Consider the following 21,640-nt stretch of genomic DNA (forward strand, 5'->3'; position numbering starts at 1 on the left):
GAGCCTTCTTGATTGGACCAAATTAACAACCCCAACCCCAGTCAACGAGGTCAAGCTGGTTCCAATCACTACAGCCTGCTCTCCCCCTCAAAACCAAGTCCAGGGATGGACACTTTGTTTTTGGCTTGTAGCTTTTCCTGCAAAGTTTTCAAACCAAGTTTGGTTCCTCTGATTCAGATTCTAATATGGGAGGTGTGTACTGGCCAGCCTCTTGCATTTGCAACATCCTCTTCTTCAAAAGGTAACGTTGTCAAGGCTGCATCCATCTTGGACTCTGAGAATTGCTTGAAACTAGACGGAGGAGGAAAATCTATGGTTTTTCTAGTTGTCTGAAGGGCCAGGTATTTTTTTGCTCCTGCCCCGTTTGCAAGCTAACAGCTTTCAGGTGATCCATGTGTTTGTTCAGGACTATATCACCTACCTGAACTTTGTAAGTGACAGGACCTGACCCTGCATCAATCTCTCAACCAAAGCAGTTTCCATGGTTCTGGTATCAACTTTGTCTCCAAAATTAAATTATGACTCTTGCTTAGAGGCAGTATGTGAACTGCACTGGTGTTCCTGCTGTCATTTTACCCTCCCCACCAGGTTTAACCTGGTGTGGAATCTTCTGCCCATCAGCAACTCTGCTGGAGCTATCCTTGTTGTGTGTTAGTTGGTCCTATAATTGAACAGCAACTGGGCTAGTTTGATATCAATTGACGCTGTAGGCTGCACCTTTAAGTCTGCCTTCAACATTTGGACTGCTCTTTCTGTGAGATCACAGATGATGGATGGCTGAAGGGCTTTTGCCCGAAACATCGTTTTTTTTTCCCTGCTCCTCAGATGCTGCCTGAACTGCTGTGCTTTTCCAGCACCACTGTAATCCAGAATCTGATTTCCAGCATCTGCAGTCATTGTTTTTACCTGACTATCTCTGTGCCAGTACAATTTGACTTTTGGAAATATTCGAATTCCTAGTGGTAAATGCATCCCATTGTCCATGACCAATACTTCTGTGAGTCTATGTATCACGAACAATGCTTATACACATCCAACCACTTTGAATAGGCACTCACAATGACTAGAACATTAAGCCCATGAAAGGACTGACACAGTTGACAGAAAACCTAGTCCAAGGTTTACCTAACCATTCCCACAAATGTGGGGGTGCTGATGGTGGCAATTCTTGTCCTTTTGTTTATGCTATAAATTCTGTGTCCTACGATCTTATATGCCACAACCACCTGAAGGAACAGCACTCTGAAAGCTAGTGCTTCCAAACAAGCCTGTTGGACTATAACCTAATGTCGTGTGATTTTTATTTTAAACTTTGTCCACTCCAGTTTGACACCAGTTCCTCCAAATCTTGTCCTTGTTGACACTCTGGGTACTGCTCTACCAACACAGCTGTGTCAGCATTCAACTCCAGCAACCTGGCATAGATTCTTACCAGCAGCTTTATCTTGGAAACCCCTAGATGACCGTGGTGGAGTTCAGTCTGTATCTGGCAGGGAAATTTACACGAGACAATCACCCTTGCTCCCTCAAGTATTATGCCATCCTTTATGATGATATGGCCTTGCTGGATCCAGAAAGGTTTCAGTCCTGGTTGTGAGGGCCCTTCTGCTTCCCCATTACCATCGCTAGGACCGGATCTTTATGTGTCCGCAGTCAAACATTGTCAGTGGTGACTGGTACGGTGTCTAGGAAATTCAAAACTAAAACGGACTCTTCCAGGGTAGGTACCACTGGTAGACTAGCTGCCACTGGGAGGCAGCTCAAGGTATCCACATTAGTCACTTGGCTTCCTGGATGTTGTTCTAAGTTGTACATGTCAAGAACAGGGCCTAACCCTGAATTCTATTGATGGTACCACCATGTCATAGTGTCATACAGATATACAGCACAGAAACAGATCATGTTTCGATTCAACTCATACATGGCAACCAAATATCCCAACCCAATCTAGTCCCACCTGCCAGCACTTGGCCCATACCCCTCCACACCCTTCCTATTCACATGCGGGGGCTGATGAAGGGCTTTTGCCTGAAACATCGATTTTTTTTTTCCTGCTCCTCGGACACTGCCTGACCTGCTGTGCTTTTCCAGCACCACTCTGATCTAAAATCTGGTTTCCAGCATCTGCAGTCCTCACTTTTGCCTTCCTATTCATATACCCATCCAGATGCCTCTCAAATGTTGCAATTGTACCAGCCTCCACCACTTCCTCTGGCAGCTCATTCCATACACGTACCACCCTCTGCATGAAAAAGTTGTCCCATAGGTCTCTTTCCTCTAGTTCTGGAATCCCCCACCCCAGGGAAAAGACCTTGTCTATTTACTCTATCCATGCCCTCATGATTTTATAAACCTCTAAAACCCCTCAGCCTCTGACACTCCAGGGAAAACAGCCATAGCCTATTCAACCTCTCCCTATAGCTTAAATCCTCCAATTCTGGCGACATCCTTGCAAATCTTTTCTGAACCCTTCAAGTTTTACAACATCCTTCCGATAGGAAGGAGACCAAAATTGCATGCAATGTTCCAAAAGTAGCATAACCAATGTCCTGTACAGCCGCTTTATCACTTCCCAACTCCTGTACTCAATACTCTGACTGATAAAGGAAAGCATACCAAAAGCCACCTTCACTATCCTATCTACCTGCAATTCTACTTTTAAGGAGCTATGAATCTGCACTCCAGGGTCTCTTGGTTCAGCAACACTCCCTAGGACCTTACCATTAAGTGTATAAGTCCTGCTAAGATTTACTTTCGCAAAATGCAGCACCTCACCTTTATCTAAATTGAACTCCATCTGCCACTCCTCAGCCTATTGGCCCATCTGATCAAGGTCCCATTGTAATCCATGTGTTCCAATAGTAGCCCTAGGAGGGGTTAAATTATCTGTTACTATGAAAAATTCCCATCTGTAAAAGGTACTGGTGGAACTTCCTGACACCAAAGGTGACCGTCAAACCTTCCTTCTCTATCTGGGCATGTTTGGAATCAACATCAGCCAAAGTCCAGGAAGCATATGCTATCAGACATTCCTCTCCATTGGGCCACTATTGAGCCAATGTTACCTGATACTGTACTACCTCACTTTAGATCATAGTATGCCAATACCTTGGATGATAGCAGCTTTTTCACTTCCTTAAAGACTATTTCTTAGCTACACTACCATTTCCAAGGTTGACCTTTTTCAATAGCAGTTGTAATGGTGCCAAGATGGAGGCCAGGTTATGTATAAATTTTCCGTAATAATTCACTAATCCAAGGAAAGACCTAAGCTCTGCTGCAGACATGGGAGGCAGCGGTCCTTTGATCAGCCTCACTTTCTCTCCCAATGGGTGTAACCCGATTTTGTCGACTTTGTGACCCAAGTGGGTCACTGGGAGTGCCTGGAACACACATTTTTCCCTTCTAAGGCATATGGTCACCTGGGAGAAATGTTCAAGCACTATGCCCAAGTTCTCCAAGTACTTTTTAATCGGTCTTCCCTGTTTATTAGTATGTCATCCAAATAAATTGCAACCTGGGGTAACCCTTTCAAAATGTTCTCTATGCTCCACTGGAAAAGGGTGCAGGCTGGTGATACCCAAATGGCAATCTTGTATATTGATATAAACCCTAATGGGTATTAATTGTAGCTTACTTCTGGGACTTCTCATCCAGTCACAATTGCAGGTAAGCATGGCTGATGCCCAGCTTTGTAAAGGATAGCAACACCTCCCACCTCCCCTTTGATAGTCCTAAGCCTTTCCTGAAACATTCCTGGGTATTTCACTAGGACTTCACTGAGGCAGCCATTATCTAATTGAAAAATGTTGAGTCAATCCAGGTGAATCTTCCTCAACCAATTCCACCCCAGTTGGCTTGGGCTCGAGCCTTTTACAACCATCAGTGGTAACTGCACCAACTGCTTCTAATAGGAGATCAGAACTGAAGTCAAACCTTTAATCTGCAACAGTTCCCCAGTGTATTCTTTCAGTCTGGCTGAGGCCTTGTGCAAGATTAAGGATTGGAGTCTTGAGTGAATCTTGTTAAAGGCCGATTCTGCAACCAGAGATATAGCTGCACCAATGTCGACCTTCATAGGAACTAGGTGACCATTTAAGGCAACATTAACTTTAACTGGCTCCGATATCACTAAGCAACTTAATTGCTCCAACTCACAGGTGGGGGACATTTCAGGGCGTGAACTCTCTTGGGTACTGCCTTGCTGGACTCCTTTGCTGTCTCGAATCTACATACTGGCAGCAACTACAATGGCTTGCTGGTCCAGATCCTGGAGAACCTTTTCGCTACTTGGCGGAGGCTCGGCTTTGTTGTGGGGTTCGGCTGTGGGTTGGCCTAGGGTCCCTCTACTAAGAATATCTCCTACGTGAGGCTCTGCAATTGACTACACTCAAGTGGTATTCTCCAAGCTCAAAAGGTGAGGCAGCTCACTTCCATTGGGATACCCTGTAGCTCCCATGCTCTATGTGCCGCATTTTTTAATGACAACACCAGATGTTGTGCATGTTTGAAGTCCAATTGGGCTTCAAGGAGGTGCTTCTGCATGGTTACGTCATTAATCGCACATGCCAAACGGTCTCTCATTCAGCGTTCAACCTTGTCAAAAACCTTGACATGGATACCACCGGTTTCCTAACTGGCAAATAAAACTGATTGCGTATCAATTAGAGGAGGCTGGGCTCATAATATCCCTTAATTAACTCTGACAACTCTTTAAAGGTTTTAGTATTTGGGGCCTCTGGGAAAGTTAAGCCGTTTATAACCAAGAATGCTGCGGGTCCACAAACAGTCAGAAGGGTTACTTGTTGCTTTTCATCTGCCCCAATGTCATTTGCCCAGAAAAAGTATTGCATTCTTTCCACATACTGGGCCAGACTTCGACAGGAGGATCAAATGAGTCAAGCTTCCTAAACAAAGGCAGAATGTCAGAAATGCTTACTACAGTCATCTTGGAGTTAGGTAAGCAAATGGTCTTCAGGCACGCCTTGTTTTCTCTCATCATCACTGCAATAACTGCAGAGAGGCCGATATCCCGTCACCAAGTCACCCTTTATTTACTTGTGCACAATACACTGGCTGTGACCAGCCAGGGTTTGGATTAGTGGTGCTTGAAGAGCACAGCAGTTCAGGCAGCATCCAAGTAGCTTCGAAATTGACGTTTCGGGCAAAAGCCCTTCATCAGGAATAAAAGCAGTTCAGAGTCAGTCGCTCTGAGGGAGAGGATCTAATCTCCTGGTTAAATTGCTTTGATACAGAGGTTGGGACCTGCCACCAAGTCCCCTTTTATTTACTAGTGCAGAGTACATGGACTCCTGGTTTTTCTTCTTTTTTGAGGCCGGTATCCCGTCACCAAGTCACCTCTTATTTACTAGTACACATTACAATGGCTGTAGCTAGCCAATCTTTTGGGATGTTTTAAAAAAAATTATTTTACGGATTGCTTTAATTCACCAAAATAAAAGCACAAGATGAAGGTGGTAAATATTAAAGCCAAACCCCATATATAGAATCTTTCTTGATCTCAGGCTGTACATGGTACATTTAAAAAATAAATCTAGTCACTCTTGTTACATGTCAATATGCCCACCAAAATCTTTCAAACACTGATACATGGTAATGAAGATAGTATACTTTAATGATTTGCCTGATTTTTAAAAAAATTATCAAACTGTACAAAATTCAAACAGTTAACAATGAACAGCAGTTTGCAAAAAACAGCAATTTACAGGGGAAAGGAGCAGCAAGGCCAGACCCCAAGTAGTACAACCAGTTCACAGGGAAATGAGGACGAACCTCAAATCCCGCCTTATCTCACTAAAAAGCAAACAGTAAGATGCAAACACATACAAAACATCTAGATCAACCAAACAATAAAACAGTGCACATATCACAGACACCCCTGGCAACCCAGGAAACTACCAGCCCCTTTCTTCTGATTATACTTGTCATCCAGTACTTTCCGAATTGGCCCAGATTAACAACTCTTAGTCAACAAGGTCAACTCCAACCACTATATCAACCTGGCAGTAAAAATCTGGCCCAATAAGTTCATATCCTCTAAGCAAGGATCAGAGGGGTGAAAATTGTCTTGCAGAAAGAATAAGGGCAAGTAAAATTCTCCAAAAAGTAATTTTGGACATTTTTTATTTAACCCTGGTTGTGAGAGTGGAAATAATTGGCTCATGGAAGGCTATTGAGACAGCGCTGTCACTGATGATTACACAAAGACAACTGCTTGGATAATGTGCTCAGTTTCTGAATATTCAACCAGAAAACTGCCCTGATGCCACTCGTCCCAAACTTCTGATAACAATTTCCTAATGTGATCCAAGTTATGTGAGAAAGAGCTGCTGGAACTGATGTCCATACGATAGATTTTTAAAATGAAAACAATTTAGCTGCCAACAAAATACACTGAATGCACTCTGCATCACACAAGTCATGTTCTGAACCAATAAGCCTCTCCCATCAAGAAGGACAAGGGAGCACTGCAAATGGGAAGACCAACACCTGCAGGTTTCTCCCCTTTCTCCAAGTCACACTCCATCCAGACTTGAAACTTGGCCATTTCTTCACTGTTGTGTTTCAAAATCCCAGAACTCCCTCACCAATACCATTGTGGTTGACCCTACGCTACATGTGGACAGCTAAAGATCAAGATGGCACTTCAAAATCTTTTCAAAGTATATTAACAGACTGGCAACAAATGTTGGCCTGATCAGCAATAGCTACATCCTATGAATGAAGTTTAAAAAAAACACTTACCAAATGAGGATTCCCTTTGAGTTTCGGATTAATCCAAACAGCACCAGCAGACAGATAAGAACATCAAAAAGTAGCAGGCCAAGATATCCCAACCATCTTGAAAGAAAAAGCACCAATAATAACATAAAACAAAATACAAAACAAATTCATTCGTGTTAAGCAGGTTATCCGCCACACTCATAATGAAAACAAATGGCAATGTTATACTAAAATCCTTCTGCTCGAGTAGAAATGTGCTCTCTTTCTGGAATCTCCTTTGTATGGCACAGCAGAGATCATAAATTATGATAAATATAATCTCTTAATTAAAAACCAAAAGAACTGTAGATGCTGGAAACTAGGCATCAAAACAGAAATTGCTGGAAAAGCTCAGCAGGTCTGGCAGCATCTGTGGAGGGAAATCAGAGTCAATGTCTCAGATCCAGTGACTCTTCCTCAGAATTCAATATTTTATTAAGCACAAATAGTTCAACACAATTCCATCAGTTAGAAAAAATATTTTTGTTGATTGCCTTATTTAATAAATTCGGCAAAAATTACTCTTTAACTATTCTGTTATAGTCATTGCTCTTTCACCAGTGCTGTCCAATGTAGAAAGTCTCCTAGTTGAGAAAAGTACATGCTGTTAACTTAGGCTATAAAGATACATCTCCAATGTTACCACATTTAGAACTATAAGAAGTTACTAACTTTTTGAAAGTTTACTGACAGTACGTCCTGAATGGGATAAACTGCATTTTAAAAGGAAGTCACATGATTTCAATACCAATGGGATTGGTCACCCTGACATTTCTGACGGAAGAGTTCCATATTGTAAAGACTGATGCAGAATGAAGACATTCCAATACTTGTCTTCTGCATACTGATACAGAACCAGACACAAACACAGTAATGATGACTGAAGCATGGTTGTGGGAAAATCAGGGTGGGCATTTAATATTGAATTGTATAAATTATTTAGAAAAGATGCAGAGAGAAATAATGAAGATGGGGTAGCTGAACTCATTCAGGATAACATAATAGCAGTAGACAAACTTTGCCCCAGTCAGGAAGTTACAGAGGATTCTAGCAAATTATAAGCGGACATTATAGTCTCACAAAAAGAGCAAGTAATTCACAAAGTTCAACGTAGATAAAGGTAAGCTCACAGATTTGGCAGGATGACCAAGAAAGTCACTTATACCTAAAACTTGCAGTGAAGTTGCACAAGGTAAGCATTTTTTAATAAGTACTTCTTTTGAGACAGACCGATTGAGTAAAGATATGATGATAAAGTCATACGAAACATTGCATGGATTTCTGGTCATTAAATTTCAACACGACTATAGAGGCACTGGAGATAGTACAGAGAAGATTCGACAGAAATATGTAAGTATACATTTCAGAAAAGGGCCAGAAGAGTAGATCACTTTTATCTTGAAAGAAGGATGTATTAAGAAAGTTTTTTGGACAGTGGTTACAGAACGTTTCCTCTTGTGGGGAAGAACAAAACCGGAGGTCAACCTGCAACCCCTACCAACCCCGAGAAAGATACCTACTATGCTTGCCACCTGAGGATTTCATTGTTGTTGTGTTGCAGTCTCAGCCTCAGACTAAGCACACACATTGTTGGGTAAGAAGGTCTAAATTTTGTGCAATATTAATTCTTAGTTGGCATTGATCTGAAATGCACAGTTCAAGCTCTATAGGGACCTACCTTAAGCAGCACATTTTCCCCCAAGGGTTTTAGTGAAATAGCAAATTAATTAAGCACCAGCTGTATGGAACCTCATTAAGTGACTCAGCTGGGCTTTTTGTGTTTGGAGCCTCTCAAAATTGCCGATTGAGTTGAAATTTGACTGCCAGAGTTGAATGTTTCAGCAAGTTAAACAGAGAAAGATAAAGAGGTGTTTAGTTACTTTTGTCTAAAACGTTTCAGCCTCCAAGAAACAAAGCTGATTAATTAGTGAGAATTGGTAAGTGATTAAGGTGTATCCTATACTCAATGATCAAAACAGTATATTTGGAGACTCTAAACTGCATTTAGACCAGTGGTAGATTGATGTCATGAACCATAATGCGAAAGGAGTGCAGGGAAAGCAGATGATTGACAAGTGGGATTAGTGAGGATTTAGAGTTTAGGTCTCCAGTTATTTTTCTCGCACCTTTTTTTAAAGATACCTTGTTAAGTATAAGATTAATACTGGTGTTAAAAGAATAATTACAAGGAAGTGCAACAAGTGGGTGATTTTTCAAGTGCAAAGTGCAGAGATTGCAATGTGATTAACAAATTAAATAAAATATGATAAGGATGCTAATGCAGCATGTGGGTGCTGCTAGACACCAAAGCAATCCAGAACAAACAAATCTGTAATAAATGTTTATAGTGTAAGGAACTTTGGATCAGAGTAGAGGAGACAGAACCTGAGCTATAGAATGTGCCACATCAGGGAAGGGGAATATTATCTGGAGATTTTGCTGCAAGAAGTGACCATACCTTTCAAAGTATGTATTACTGAAAATTGGTCTGTGGTCAGAAACAGGATGGTGTGAATGCAGATGAGATAGTTATGGGAACCCAGCAGGTAGTACTCTAAGAACCTTGGATCCTGCAACTGTCCCAACAGTTGCAAAGTTCTTTCAAGCTCTGTGGCTTGAGCAGGGACAAGAGAGAAGATGAGCAATTGAACCACGGACCTTCCAGTTTGGGTGAGGATGGAGGGAAAGAGAGAGAGAGAGAGGGTGCGAGACAGAGAATACATATACGGAGAGAGGAAATAAGAAGGGGAGGATCATAGAACACCTACAAGTCTGGAAGTAGACCACAGGGGTCAGAGGGAGAGCAGAGAACCTGTGGGGAATGGCAGCAGCGGGAGAGGAGCAAACCTGTGGAGGCAGTGAGAGTGGGAGCTTCCGAGATGATGTGAGGATCAAAAAAGGAATGTTGGGCATGGGGATTGGCTGCTTAGGAACCAACTTTAGAGACTGAATGAGTAATACCAGAAGGGTGAGGGGGAGAAAAATCCTTATTTGTGGTATGTAGTTTGTTAGGATAGAGAGAAAGCATGAGCAAGAGACCAAGACCAAGAGCGTGAAACAAAGAAATCTGACTTTGGAGGGGTAATTGTTTTTTTGTTTGTAGTTGATAAGCTTCAAACAGCAGGAGAACTCAGCCTTGGGCAATGTGGGAAATCAAGGAGGCTTCAAGTCTCCATGATGACCAAGTATGCAGGAAGTGTGTTCAGCTGCAGCTCCTGATTTACCACATGGAATGTCTGTGGCTGCAGATGGACTCACTTTGGAGCATCCCTGAGTCTGAGAATCCTGTGGATAGCACATTTAAGTGAGTTGCTCACACCACCAGTAAGGGCTACACAAACAGAGAAGTGACCACCAGGAAGACAAGGAAGTGTGAATTGGTATTACAGGAGTACCATAACAAGGACAGAATGCACCTGGTGCTCACCTTCCACCATACCAACCCCACCACAGAACACACCAGATGGCCTTCTTTAGAGACCGCAATTTCCCTTCCCACGTGGTTAAAGATGCCCTCCAACGCATCTCGTCCACATCCCACACCTCCGCCCCCAGACTCCACCCCTCCAACAGTAACAAGGACAGAACGCCCTGGTGCTCACTTTCCACCCTACTCACCACGTTGTTTCCCCCACTTCCTCAGGCTGCACATGTAAATTCTCTTCTTTGTCCCTAAATGCACCCTAGCCAGCCCGTTGCTCTTTATCCACGTCTAAAACATCTTGGGAGTTCTTGGAATCATAGAATCCCTACAGTGCAGAAAGAGGCCATTTGGCTCATCGAGGCTGCACCAACCCTCAGAATAGCATATCCAAAACACTATACTTGTAACTCCACATTTATCATGGTTAACCCATCAAGCCTACACACCTCTGGAAACTAGAGGGCAATTAAGTATGGGCAATCCATCTAACCTGCACATCTTTGGGCTGTGAGGGGAAACTGGATTTCCCGGCGCAAACCAACACAGACAAAGGAGAATGTGCAGTCTCCAAGGCTAGAGTCAAATCTGGGTCCCTGGTGCTGTTAGGTAGCAATGCTAGCCAATGTGAGACACACACACAGAGTTTTTTAATATATTATTTATATATATATATATATATATATATATAGTGTGTACATGTATACTGATGTATAATATCTAATAAATAGAAAATGATTTTTAATTATTGATTAAATTAGAATCACTATAGTGTGGAAACAGGTTATTTGGCCGAACAAGTCCGGTTGGGCCAAACACCGGTTCTCCAAAGAGTAACCCACCCAGACCCTATATTTACTCCTCACTAATGCACCTAGCACTATGGGCAATTTAGCATGGCCAATTCACCTAACCTGCACATCTTTGGATTGTGGGAGGAAACTGGAGCACTCAGGGAAAACCCACGCAGACACAGGGAGAATGTGCAAACTCCACACAGACAGTTGGCCAAGGCTGGAATCAAACCTGGGTCCCTGGCGCTGTGAGGCAGCAGTGCTAACCACTGAGCCACTGTGCTGCCATATGATTTGGAGGAGAATTTAGATGGTCTGATTAGTAAGTTTGTGGACAGCACAAACATTTGGGGAGCTGTGCCTAGAGAGGATTGCCGGAAGATACAACAGGGATAGATAAGCTTGAGACTTGGGTGGAGAAATGGCAGATGAAAGTTTAATCTGGACAAATGCAAGGTGATGCACTTTGGAAGATCTCATGCTCCTAAGGGTTCTGCTAGTTATTTCATCAACATACTGAAGGATTTAAGTGTACAGGTCCACAGTTCCCTGAAAGTGGCAATACAAGTGGATAAAGGTGGTAGAGAAGGTATATGGCATGCGAGCCTTCATTAGACAGGGCACAGAGTTTAATAACTGGTAAGTCATGTTGAAATTTTATAGAGCTTTACTAAAGCCATATTTGGAATATTGTAAACAGTTGTGGTCACCACATTCCCTGAAGGATGTGAGGCTTTGGAGAGGGTACAGAAATGGTTCACAAGAATATTGCCTGATTTGAAAGGTATTCGCTATGAGGAGAAATTAAGCAAATTTGGTTTGTTTCCCCTTGAGCCTCAAAGGATGAAGGGCAAAGTGGTAGAAGTCTACAAAATTCAGGAGGGTTCGGGAGGGTTTAAATAAGTTTGGGAGAGGGGTGGGAACCAGAGCTACATATCTGGGAGGGGGTAGTTGTAGATGGGGCAGTGACAGGATGTAGTAAATCTATCAAGAAGGTTTCTCACATGGTGAAACGAAGGGATCGGTTAAAGTGTGTCTGCTTTAATGCAAGGAGTGTCAGAAATAAGAGTGATGAATTTAGAACATGGATCAGTACTTGGGACTATGATATCATGGCCATAATGGAGACAGGGGCAGGAATGGTTGCTAGATGTTCCAGGGTTTAGAATGTTTTAAAAGAACAGGGAGGATGGAAAAAGAGGAGGGAGTGTAGCATTGCTAATCAGAGAGTTCATCACAGCTATAGAACGAAGGTTGTTGAGGAAGGTTTGTCTACTGAGTCAGTATGGGTGGAAGTTAGGAACAGCAAGGCAGCAGCCACTTCATTGGGGATTTTCTACAGACCACCTAATAGCAGTAGAGAGATTGAAGAACTCATAGGCCGGCAGATTTTGGAAAAATGTAGATGTAGCAGGGTTGTTGTTATGGGTGACTTAATCTTTTCCAATATCGACAGGAACCTCCTTAGTGCGGATGGTTTGGATGGAGCCGCTTTTGTCAGGTGTGTTCAGGAGGGTTTCCTTACTCAGTGTGTAGACAGGCCGATGAGGGGAGAGATCATTTTGGATTTGACGCTCGGCAATGAGCCAGGACAGGTGTCAGATCTCGCAGTGGGAGAACACTTTGGTGACAGTGACCACAACGGCCTCACATTTACTACACTTTCCTGAAGAAGGGCTTATGCCTGAAACGTCGATTCTCCTGGTCCTTGGATGCTGCCTGACCTGCTGCGCTTTTCCAGCATCTGCAGTCCTCACTTTCTCCTCACATTTACCACAGCTTGGAGAGAGAAAGGAGCAGTTACCAAGGAAACATATTTAATTGGGGAAAAGGAAACTATGATGCTATCAGACAGGAGTTGGGAAGTACAGATTGGAAGCAATTGTTCCATAGGAAGGGCACAGCAGACATGTGGAGACTGCTTAAGGAGCAGTTGTTGCGAATGATGCACAAATTTGTTCCTCTGAGACAGGTAAGATTAAGGAGCCTTGGATGACGAGAACAGAGGAGCTTCTCATCAAAAGGAAGGAGGCAGCTTATGTAAGGTGGAGGAAATAAGGATCTAGCACAACTTGAGGATTACAGGCTTGCTAGAAAGAAGCTCAGAAATAGACGGAGGACAGCCAGGATGGGACATGAAAAAGGCTTGGCAGGAAGGATTAGGGAAAACCCAAAGGCATTTTACTCATATGTGGCAAATATGAGAATGATCAGGGAGAAGGTAGGGCTGATCAGGGAGAGCGGAGGGAACTTGTGCGTGGAGTCTGATGAAGCCCTAAATGAGTTTTTTGCTTCGATTTTCTCGAAGGAAAGGGACCTTGTTGTGAATGAGAACTTTGAAGAGCTGGTTTACAGGTTTGAACAGATCATGATTGATGAAGTTGATGTGCTGGAAATTTTGGCAAACATTAAAAGTGATTCGTCTCCAGGGCCAGACCAGATTTATCCTAGGTTGCTCCGGTAAGGAAGAAAGGAGGTTGCTAAGCCGCTGGCGAAGATCTTTGCTTCTTCACTCTCCACGGGAGTCATACCAGAGAATGTTGTTTCTCTTTTCAAGAAAGGTACTAGGGAAATCCCTGGCAATTACAGACCAGTCAGTATTAACGTCTGTGGTCAGCAAGGTTTTGGAAAGAATTCTGAGGGATAGGATTTATGACTATTTGGCAAACGCACAGTGTGATTAAAGGCAGTCAGCATGGCTTTGAGAGGGGCGGGTCATGCTAAACTAATCTTCCTGAGTTCTTTGAGGAGGTGACAAGACAGGTCAACGAAGGTCGAGTAACGGATGTGGTGTATATGGACTTCAGCAAGGCATTTGATAGGGTTCCTCATGGTAGGCTTATTCATAAAAAAAGGTGGTATAGGATACAGGGCAATTTGGCTGTGTGAATTCAGAATTGGTTGGCTGGCAGAAGGCAGAGAGTGGTTGTAGATGGAAAGTATTCTGCTTGGAGGTCAGTGTTGATTGGTGTCCCGCAGGGCTCTGTTCTTGGGCCTCTGCTGTTTGTAGTTTTTATAAATGACTTGAATGAGGAGGTTATGGGATGGGTTAATAAATTTGCAGATGACACAAAGGTTGGAGTTGCCATTGATAGTATCGAGGGCTATTGCAGGCTGCAGTGCGACATAGACTGGATGCAAAAGCTGGGCTGAGAAATGGCAGATAAAGTTCAACCTGGATAAATGTGAAGTGATGCATTTTGGAAGGTCTAACTTGAATGCTGAATATATTAAAGACAGATTCTTGGCATTGTCGAGAAACAAAGGGATCTTGGTGTTCAAGTCCCTCAAAGTTGCCACCCAAGTGAATATGGTTATTAAGAAAGCATATGGTGTTTTGGCTTTCATTAACAGGGGGATCAAGTTAAGAGCTGCAAGGTTTTGCTACAGCTCTACAAGTCCCTGGTGAGACCACACTTGGAATATTGTGTCCAGTTCTGGTCGCCCTATTATAGGAAAGATACAGAGGCTTTGGAGAGGGTGCAAAGAAGGTTTACCAGGATGCTGCCTCAACTGGAGGCCTTGTCTTATGAAGAGAGGTTGACTAGGCTTGGAAGTTTCTCTCTGGAGAGAAGGAGGACGAGAGGTGACCTGATCGAGGTATACAAGGTAATGAGAGGCATGGATAGAGTCAATAGCCAGAGACTCTTCTCCAGGGCAGGACTGACTGGCACAAGGGGTCATAATTTTAACATATTAGTTGGAAGGTCAGAGGAGACGTCAGAGCTAGGTTCTTTACACAGCGGTGGTGATGGAAGCAGAGTCACTGGGGACTTTTAAGCGACTACTGGATATGCACGTGGACAGCAGTGAATTGAGGGGCTCATATGTTAGTGTATTTTATTTTACATTAGGATTAATCCTCTGCACAACATCGTGGCCGAAGGTCCTGTTCTGTGCTGTACTTTTCTATGTTCTAAAATTATGAGGGGTATGGATAGAATGGATAGTCGGAGTCTTTTTCCCCAGAGTAGGAATGTCAAATACTAAGGGGCATAGGTTTAAGGTTAAAGGGGCTAAGTTTAAAAGAGATGTGAGGGGCAAGTTTTGATTTACACAGAGGATAGTAAGTGCCTGAAATATGCTGCCAGTGGAGGTGGTGGAGGCAGATACAATCGCAATATTTTAGAGGCAGATTAATGAATAGGCAGGGAACAGAGGGATACAGACCGCATCGAGGCAAAAGGATTTCAGTTTCGAAATTTATCATGTGTTGGCACAGACTCGGTGGGCCAAAGAACCTGTTGCTGTGCTGTACTGTTTTATGTTTCATCCTTGTTCTTTCAAGCTGTGTGAACAGAGCAGCATGTTTTATGGCAGCAGGGTAGGAAAGATCAGATTAAATTAGATTAGATTCCCTACAGTATGGAAACAGGCCCTTTGGCCCAACAAGTCCACACCGACCATCCAAAGAGTAATCCACCCAGACCCATTCCCCTTTCCTATATTTACCCCTGACTAATGCATCTAACACTATGGGCAATTTAGCATGGCCAATTCACCTGACCTGCACATTTTTGGACTGTGGGAGGAAACCCACACAGACACGGGGAGAATGTGCAAACTCCACATAGACAAGTATCCAAGGCTGGAATCGAATCCGGATCCCTAGTGCTGTAAGGCAGCAATGCTAACCACTTGACCCACCGTGCCACCCCTACATAGTAGCTATCTTTGCTTACCAGATAAAAACACAAAAAAAAGTAGGACATGTCATCAAACAGAAGAAGCACCATGAGAAAGCCATCTTCAAATTGTCACATGAAGATTACTTGCAACAGAAAGAGAAAGGAGTCAACAAACCAGATGTGCATAATCAACTAGTTGTGAAAGGAGTCAAAAAGTATGGCGATGGAAAAGCACAGCTGGTGGAAAAGCATCAGAGAAGCAGGAGAGTCAATATTTCGGGCATAAGCCCTTCATCAGGAATATGGCCACACAATTTGACTGTGATCTCCAGCATCTGCAGTCCTCACTTTCTCCTAATTGTGAAAGGATCAACTTGCAATTCCGTTAAAGAGAAACATGGGACTCTTTTCCCTACTTCATTCCATCTACAAACAACTTGAGAGAACAACCTCTAGCAGATCAACTCTATTTGAAATGCAAAAGAAATGAAAAACAATTAATAAAACTGTTGGAACACCTGATATTTCAAATGAAATGGTCAAGTACAATAAAAAAAGTGGTAAGATAAAAGCCCTGCTTTAGAAAGGTCACAAATATTAATTTTTTAAAAAATCAAAACCAGGAAACAGGTCAATGATAGTAATAAAACTGGAATCAGACTGAGTGGTAGATGTTCAAATCACAATGAAGTTAAAGCATTCACAATAGTCAGGGAGACATTGTTTCAATTTGTGCAAGGCTAAAAGCTTGGAATTCCTGGTTATAAGATTCTAACAAGAGACATGGCGTGGGGAACAGATTTAAATGTTAGTCTAGAGAAGTGGGGGTCTGGAATAACCTCAGAACATTTAAAAAGTGCTTATTTGAACACAAAGTTTTCACAACATCCAATGCTGTGGGCCTTCTGTGGGAAAGTGGGATTCATAACAGCAGTCTTGTATTTTTGACATTATGGACTCTATGGGCTTCTGTACTGTATGACGCTGTGATTCTATTCTGTTTCTATCAAAGCATGTGAATGTATGCCTTAAGGATATGCCCTGAGAGAGAATCCAAACAGATAGGATAAATAGGAAGGACAAGGTAATTGCACTAATTCTCTGAGCATAATTCATCATGTCTTCAAGTAGGGAAGGAGAGACAAAAGTAGAGAATTACAGTCACTTCAAGGAGATATTGCTTAATATTTTGAGAAAATTTGTAGATTCAGGCTCTTTTACAAAGGAGTGCATTTCAGGATTGATGCAGAGTTGCCAGTGTTGGACTGGAGTGGACAAGGTCAGAAGGCACATGACACCAGGTTATAGTCAAACAGGTTTACTTGAAACACTAGCTTTCGGAGCATTGCTCCTTCATCAGGTGAAGTGAAGAGAAGCACACAGGCACAGAATTTATCAGCAGAGAGATCAAAAGGTTCTACAAATAGTATGAGTGGAGAGTCCACAGGCCAAATAACAAGACTCTGCAAGTGATCAAAACTGTCAGACTGTGTGAGTAAACTGTCATCAGCTGAATAGCAAGTGAAGGGATGACCTATGATCCGAATAATTGAGGCAGAGAAATAATTACAAAAAATTAAAGATACGATGGTGCTGGAGACAAAACAAATGGCCAGAATAACATGTAATAACCTATCAGAGTTGTATGGCAAGGGTCTCAACAAAGTAACAAGTAATCTAAAACTGTACAAACTAATTTGGTAGAGAGATCATAACAAATTATCAAGGCAATGATGTCAAAACAGGACAGTAAGGAAGATTTTACAAATACAGAACAGTATGGGGGGGACAATACAGAAACTGATCACCAAGTTCTGTACCCATATGACTGTGATCTTGGGTTCATGTCGTGCTACATCTAACCCCATCATACTTGTTTTGTATCTGTAAAATCTTTCTTTCTCTCTGGCATGATGAATATCAGATCTTGAGAATTTATCAACTTTCAGCCTATTAATTTTACTCCAGTGCAAATTTTCTCACTCATAGCCTTCAACTCCTCATTCACCCTGGCCACTTGGAATTCCATTCCTGGAAGCTTACTTGCACCTTCCTCAGCAAAAGCAGACATAAAGTAATCAATTAGCTCTCTGCCAATTCTCTAATGCCTATTATATACTTTTTTGACTCTGCTTTGTTCAGTCTAACAAATCCTTTTTTATGTACCTATAGAACCTTTATAATCCACTTTTTTTTTCAAGATTGCATTCATATTCAAGTCTCTCTTTCCTTACCAATTTTTGGTCGTCCTTTGCTGTCTTCTGAAAATTCTCCCAATCCTCAGATTTATTACTATTTCTGGCAACTTTATGTGCCCTTTATTTTAAACTTATACAATCTTGAACTTTTTTCATCACAGTGCACTGACACTTTTAAGTATTATGTGCACCTTGAAAGCACATAAGTTTTCTGTGAGTCAAGCAATCGTTCTTTAAAGACCATCCATTGCCTCTGTACAGACATGCCTTTTAGTGTATTTTCCCATCCACCACTTGCCAATCTGCACCTCGTAGTTTCATAAGTTCCCTTATACAAATTTAACACACACTAACTTCAGACAGGCTCAGTGATTAGCACTGCTGTCTCTCAGTGCGAGGGTTTCCGGTTCGGTTCCAGCCTCGGGCGATTGTCTACATGGAGTTTGCACATTCTCCCAGCGTCTGCCTGGGTTTCCTCCAGGTGCTCCTGTTTCCTCCCACAATCCAAAGAAGTGCACGTTAGGTGAATTGGCCATGCTAAATTCTCATAGTGTAGGTTAGGTGCATTAGTCAGGGATAAACATAGAGTAATAAGGTCAGGGAATGGGTCTGGGTGGGTTACTCTTCAGAGGGCCGGTGTGGAATGGTTGGGCCGAATGGCCGGTTTCCACATTGTAGGGATTCTAAAAACTTCTTCTAAACACTCCACTCACACCATTTGTATAGTCTTTTGATCTCTCTGCCTATAAATTCTGTGCCTGTGTGCTTCTCTTCACCTGACAAAAGAGCAGTTTCAAATAGACATGTTGGACAATAACCTGGTGTTGTATGACATTTGACCTTATTTCAGGATTGTAAAACCCAATCTATCTACAAACAGTTAAAATTATTCAATGGTATTGGTAGACTGCTCTTGCATACAGCCCATAAATTCTCTTTCATGGTTAGTGGTCTGTAATGCAAATCAATTTGTATCTCCACTTCCTCTCTATCCATATACATTATATCTCAATAAATAGAACCACAGTTTATTCCAAATTATTTAACTTTCCTGTGTTCATACTGGGCAGCTGCTGCCAACTCATTTCCTATAATAATGCTAATTTAACATTACTTAAAAATATCTTTCCAGTTTACTTGCAGAGATTTCAATCAATTTTAATCTTTTGTTGACATTTGATGTGAAGCCTGATTTTAAAAAAATTCTTGCTACTTCCACACTTTTATTTGAGCTTAATTTCAGTTAACCATACCCCATAAAACCTTCTCTCCACTGATTAATAGCTCCGCACATTTATACAATCCATTCAAATCCAATTAACTCTTCAGTAATATATCAACCAGGGACCCTCTTGTGGTTCAGTGGTAGTGCCCCTATACCTGACAGACCCAAGTTCATGTCCCACCTGCTCCATCTCTGAACAGGTTGGTTAGAAAAATAGTATATCTATCACCTGTTCCCTCACTCCAGTCGGTCTCAATCATTCCTTCAACTAGATTAGATGATAGCTTTCGGAATGCAATAATGGGGAGGGCACCTTTTAACAACGTATCCAGGACTGCTTGCTAAATCACCGTGCTTTTGATTTTCTCATCAGCGCCAACATAATGTTAATTACAAGACAAGTAATCCCATTCTACCTGTTGGCAGAAGGAGCCAACTGGATTGAGGAAATATCCTGTTTCACTTAATGTGGACCTTGAAAGACCAAGGCTGTTCCTCCTCACTCCAATGTGTGCACACATGCTAGCCTCCAATTCCAAATGCCTCCAAAGCCAACAATGATTTTAAAATAATTTCTCCTCATTTTTATAATCCCACAAGAAAATAATCTTTAAATACCTTACGGGTGTGTTTTAGCTCAACGTTACTGCTAGGTTGAGCACTGCACATGAATACACAAATTGGGATCAAAAAATTCCCAGGGTACGCATGTCTATCAATCACTGACCATCACCCTGGTAAACACTGTTACACTTTATTTTTTAAAAAATAAGGGTCTAAATGTGTTCATGTCTTTAGTAATTTCTCTTCTGGAATGTAGCATCAAAACCAATGAAATATGTACATAAATAATCATTGGTTTATTTAAAAAATTTTTAAAGATATTTTTATTTATTAATATACTACCTCAACAAATTTGCTGCCTTAGGTAGGAAGTTCACAAATTAAATTAAATGTACTTCTTGTTCTCCAAAATGGCAGACATTATCAAATAGTGGAACAGACAAGATGGGCCAAATGGCCTAATTTACTCCTATAATTTATAGTTTACTGCATACTAAATTTAATCAACAAGTTCTCTGACCCCAAATATGTTCACTCATTTGTTTAAACTTTTTAAACAGCTTGCAGTAATAAATAGCTTGCTGTGTTGTATTAAACTGCAACTTGTGCCATGTGTTTCAAATTCAATTACAGAAAAACACATTTTTCTTAAAAACATGTAGAAGGATCATCACTTCAAAACTCTCTTCCTGTTCTTTATTGCAACTGCATTGTGGGTACATCAGCATAGGTGGATGATTACGGTCATTTTTTAAGGCCAGTATCCATTTTCTGGCCTGGGAACACACTCTGAATTTAAACACCGTACTCATGCCCTCCCTTTTTTGCATACAGAGGAGAGAAAGTGGGCTCTGTCTTGTCTCATAACTTTACCCTCTCAAACTCCATCATAATTTTGATAATTCTGCACTGTACCAAAAATTGAATGCATCTCTAACTTTTTTTTAAAATTAACTGTCTACAAGCTTCCAAGTAGAAACTTAAATGCTTGGCAATGATGGGAGGGAATCAAATTTGAAAAGATAATAACACATTATGAATAATTCCAAAAAGGAACAGTTTCCAACCAGAAAAATAGTTAGCAGTATTGGCTTGGCTGAGCTAGTTATAATTCATTGCAACATTTTTACTTCCACTGTAAATTCTTACATGTTTACAATGCTAAAGGCTAAAACCTACAAGGTAGCCAGCCAGTAAAGTTCAATGCTTTTCTCTGAACTCAATACCAAAAATGTAATGCATGAACTTACTCAGCTTCAACAGGCACAAAGAAAAACAAAGCATAGATTTCAAAAGCAACTATTGGGATCACTTTAGAAAGTCACTTTGCACAGTACTTTTAGTTGCTGGACAAGTATGCAAGTTGCTGAATTGACATCTTTTCTACCAAAGAAATTCCTGATTGAAGCTATTCATCTCACGAGACATTAGTGAGATCCTGGTAAATTATTTGAATACTGTGCTAGCACTGCCAAAAAAAAAGGGGCTGTTTCAAGGTGAATGGCTGGATGCACTACTGATTCACTACTGGCCCAGTTCTGAGCATATGCAAATGTTGAAAAATCACTAACAGAGTTGACAAAAGTCAGCATTTTCACATGATGGAAATCATACAGAACCTGCAGTTCCTCAAGTAATATTAGCATTTGCAGAACAGGTGGATGAATGCTAGCATGATCATTTCAAAGTCCTTTACAATATTTTGTTTAGAAATTGATGTTCTTATTTTTGCATGGAGAAGTAAGAGGTTACAGACAGAAGCCATAATAGGATAGTAGCCAGAACAATCATTCCTATGCCTGCAGAATATATACACAGGCTGTCATTGCCGCAAGAAACAAGTCTCTTGTCAAATGAAAGAAATTATAATGAAGACAAAAGATTTGGCAGCAGGATTTGCTTGCCCAGTTTGACACAAAGCTGTTGCCAGTGAACAGCACTGCCACTGACAGTCGTTATGGAGAAAACCATTTCTGAATGCCTTGTTCTCCTAGCTGGGCAAGGATCCATGTGAATAATGGCTGAAT

At 41.6% G+C, this 21,640-nt stretch overlaps 1 protein-coding gene across 4 annotated transcripts in view; it reads right to left on the bottom strand.

Annotated features, from left to right (window-relative positions):
• Positions 1-21,640, bottom strand: part of LOC140464440 (protein tweety homolog 3-like) — a 267,986-nt gene that overhangs the window by 115,049 nt on the left and 131,297 nt on the right. For all 4 annotated transcript variants that reach the window (XM_072559492.1, XM_072559494.1, XM_072559493.1 and 1 more), the window contains one exon: positions 6,766-6,861. In XM_072559492.1, the coding sequence (XP_072415593.1) occupies positions 6,766-6,861 (96 nt within the window). The remainder of the gene's footprint in view (positions 1-6,765; positions 6,862-21,640) is intronic.

Source organism: Chiloscyllium punctatum, chromosome 40 (assembly GCF_047496795.1).
Source record: "Chiloscyllium punctatum isolate Juve2018m chromosome 40, sChiPun1.3, whole genome shotgun sequence".
NCBI classification, from domain to species: domain Eukaryota; kingdom Metazoa; phylum Chordata; class Chondrichthyes; order Orectolobiformes; family Hemiscylliidae; genus Chiloscyllium; species Chiloscyllium punctatum.